We start from the raw sequence: 3,911 nt of genomic DNA, 5'->3' as shown, positions 1-3,911 counted from the left end.
TGACAACGGGTTAGGGTTAGGGTACGGGTTAGGATGAGGGTAGGGGTGAGCGTAAGGTTCGGGCGGGGGGGGCGGCCCTCTGCTGAACATGCCAAGAACACACTGAAATCACAGTTTGGGCCTCATGTTCTGTTAAAGGTGTTTGACCAGAGTGCACTTTCCACTGAAGCTAAAGAAGAAATGTACAAGCTGTATCCTAATGCCCGGAGGGCTCACCTGAAAACAGGAGGCAATTTCCCTTACCTGTGCAGAAGTGCAGAGGTGAATCTCTATGTACAGGTAGGTCCTAGGTTGGATCCCAGAGCACTTTGAACACGGAATCTGGTTTGAAACATAAAGTTTTTTTTATTTTCTGGTCGTCGAGTAAGAGAACTACAGAATTCTCTGTAGGAATGAAGCATTGACTTGATAAATTGGTCCACATTAGTAACTTACAGGAGAATTCAAGCATATTAGAGCCACCTGAGGGACTCTATGCCCACTATCCCTTTTCTAAGAACCACAGGCCTGAACTCAAACACTGAAGCAGCCGTTTGGTACAATGGGACCTTGGCTCCTGGACGCAATGAATTCAGCCAGAGCAGGACACCAGACTTAAATGGAGTCAATCTGAATCCCACGAAGTGACTTCTTGGTCTAATTTTAATGCATTAAAACACACGCACACAAACAAACACTACTTCTTCTAATACCTGCCTAAATGGATATTAGAATAGTGGTGAGAAATGGTTGCTTTGCAATTTGGCAAGTAGTATCAAGAGCCTTAAAAAACCAGTGACGTTCTTTGATCCTGTTGTCCACATGTGGCAACAGATCCTGAGGAGAGGATCATAAATACAAAAAAACTTGATTCCCAGAGATAGTCATTACGGTGTTAGAACAGCAGAAGATGGGAAGGACCTGATTCGTAGCAGCAGAGGGGAAGGGTAAACACCTACTGGTGAAGTAGCATGTGGCAATTTAAGGTGTTAATAACAATTTGTAGTTACCTAGAAAGACTGGTTACATATTAAGTGAGGAACAAAGATCCCAAATTGTGGTTTTGGTTTGTTTTTGTGTTTCTTTGTTTTTTGCCTGCATTGAGTCTTCGTTGCTGCACGCGGGCTTTCTCTGGTTGCAGCAAGCAGGGGCTACTCTTCATCGTAGTGCGCGGGCTTCTCATTGCAGTGGCTTCTCTTGTTGCAGAGCACAGGCTCTAGGCATGCAGGCTTCAGTATTTGTGGCGCACGGGCTCAGTAGTTGTAGCTTGCGGGCTATAGAGCACAGGCACAGCAGTTGTGGCGCACGGGCTTAGTTGCTCCACAGCATGTGGGATCTTCTCAGACCAGGGCTTGAACCCATGTCCCCTGCATTGGCAGGCGGATTCTCAACCACTGCACTGCCAGGGAAGTCCCCAAATTGTGGTTTTTAAAATTTTTTTGACTTTTCTGTTTTCTAATTTTTCTAATTAGTATGTATTACTCTAATGTTTTAGTGTATATATTTTTATTGAGGTATAGTTGATTTATAATATTAGTTTCAGGTGTTCTATATAGTGATTCAACAATTTTATAGATTATACTACATTTAAAGTTACTATAAAATATTGGCTATATTCCCTGTGCTGTACAATATATTCTTGTAGCTTATTTTATACATGGTAGTTTTGTACCTTTTAACCCCCTGACCTTATCTTGCCCATTCCCCCAGCACTCTGTAATTTTAGAACTAGAAACCATTAATACACAACAGTGATGTTTAAAATAATTATTCTGCATTTCTGCAGATACATTTGCTGCAATTCCACGGAACCAAATATGCGGCCATTGACCCATCGATGGTCAGTGCTGAGGAGCTCGAGGTGCAGAAAGGCAACCTTGGCATCAGTCAGGAGGAGCAGTAGCTGTTAGAGTTGGCTCTTAGTGATGAGTGATCCAGTGTGTCCGTACAATCAGTGACATCAGTGCCCACCAGTCGGCCTCTCTCTTCGGTTCGTCAGGTTCACCGGTTATCACTGTGTTTGGAACTAGGACTGATTGTCATCTTCGTGACAGGCGGCAGCTCTTCTAAGCCAGTGTAACTATTCCCTCTTCAGTTTTTTTAGCTTTTGAACTTAACAAAGTACTTTTGAAGATTCCCATTTTAAGAATTGTGAAAATTTTGCTACCAAAAGTCTTCACCACTGTGTTGTTAAGTGAATGTTAATTTCTGAATTTGGGGATTCTGTGGATTTTTTCCTTTCCTTTCTTCCTGTTATTTGCTGTAAATGCTGCACATCCACATTGTGTATCAGAAGGACATTGGTTATTTTTATGCTTTCTTGGTTATAACTTATCAGAGTGCCAAGGCTGTCACCCACTCTTTGCTCTCCTGCAAATGAACTACTTCTAATTTCCAGTTAAGCAGATTGTTTTCAGTTTGGGCTGTTGTCTTTATACCCATTACAGTCTTTGGAATAAAAATTCAATTTGAGTGAGTGGCTTTTGTGATTATCACAGCTGCCAACTGGGCTACCTACACATAGGACTCTCTGAGAATCAGACTGATGTTTGCCAAGCCTGTGTGTCTTTAGGTTAAGTTACTTAAGCTCTCTAAAGTGCAGTTTGCTCATTGTTAGATTACAGAAACAATCCTTTATTGAGCTGCTGCTATGTGCAAGGTACTTTTCATACCTGCTTTTTTTCCCCCTCAGTGGAAGATTTTAAACACACATAAAGTAGAGAAAATAGTATAATGAACTACATCCACATTACCCAGTTTCAAAAATTATCAGCTCATGGACTGTGTTGTATCATCTCTTATCCAACCCTCACTTTTTCCACACATACTCCTATGAATGAATTATTTTAAGGCAATTTCTGGTACCTTACTTCATCTGTACATTTCTGTATGCACCTTCAAGAGATAAAATAATGCCATTATCACACTAAAAAATTCACCAATAATTCCTTCATACTAACATCCAGTCAGTGTTCTTATTTGTGATTATCTCGTAAATGTCTTTTTACAGTTGACTTGTTCTAATCAGCTTCCAAAGTTGACACTTTGGAAAGACCAGAACCTACCAAAAAGGTCTTCTACAACTAAAGGTAATATAAAGAAGGAACCACAACAAGATGGGCAGGAGGAGTGGAGTCACAATACAGCCAAGTCCCATATCCCCAGGGGGGGACCGACATATGGGAGAATTGCAATTGCAGAGGTTCTTCCAAAAGAGGGTTCCAAGCCCCAAGTCAGGCTCCCCAGCCCAAGGGTCCTGCACTAGCAAGATGAGCACCCAGAGCATTTGGCTTTAAAAGGCAAGAGGGGCTTACTTTCAGGAGTACCAGAGGGCTGGCGGAAACAGAGACTTCACTCTCAAAGGGCTCACAGAAAATCTCACATGCTCCAGGACCCAGGGCAGGAGCAGTGGTTATATAGGAGCCTGGGTCAGACCTACCTGCTGCTCTTAGAGAATCTCCTGGAGAGGCAGGAGGCAACTGCAGCTCACCCTAGGGATATAGTCACTGGCAGCAGCCATTCTTGGGAGCTCATTCTACCATGTGGACACTGGTGCTGGCAAGTCATTGTGGAATCCTCCCTCCGGCTTATTAGCCCCAGCACCCAGCCTGGTCCTGGCCCAACAGCCTATAGGCACCACTGCTGGGATACCTTAGGGCAAGCAACTAACTGGGTGGGGACACAGCTCCACCCACCATCAGATAGGCTGCCTTGAGACCCCCTGAGCCCCCAGCCACCTCTGGACATGGCCTTTCCCACCATAGGGCCCAGCTCCACCCACTCATGGGCAGGCACCAGTGCCTGGGCCACAGTCCCACATTCCAAGGAGTCTGCTCTAGCCTCCAGACCAGTCTCACCCACCAGGGAGCAGACACCAACAGCAAGAAAACCACAGCTCTACAGCCGATGGACCCGGACACTCCACCAGCAGG

General features: G+C 44.3%; 1 protein-coding gene across 1 annotated transcript; it reads left to right on the top strand.

Annotated features, from left to right (window-relative positions):
* The first annotated feature begins 33 nt into the window (after positions 1-33).
* On the top strand, positions 34-2,840 carry LOC114890562 (maspardin-like). Its single transcript, XM_029214172.1, has 2 exons — positions 34-279; positions 1,766-2,840. The coding sequence occupies exons 1-2, from the start codon at positions 34-36 to the stop codon at positions 1,880-1,882; spliced, it is 363 nt and encodes a 120-aa protein (XP_029070005.1). The 3' UTR covers positions 1,883-2,840.
* Positions 2,841-3,911: the final 1,071 nt, after the last annotated feature.

This window comes from Monodon monoceros, unplaced genomic scaffold (genome assembly GCF_005190385.1).
Source record: "Monodon monoceros isolate NGI ecotype Baffin Bay Population unplaced genomic scaffold, NGI_Narwhal_1 Contig5942_ctg1, whole genome shotgun sequence".
Taxonomy (NCBI): Eukaryota; Metazoa; Chordata; class Mammalia; order Artiodactyla; family Monodontidae; genus Monodon; species Monodon monoceros.
The sequence above is the reverse complement of the archived record's forward strand: the minus strand, read 5'-3'. Positions and strand labels throughout refer to the sequence as shown.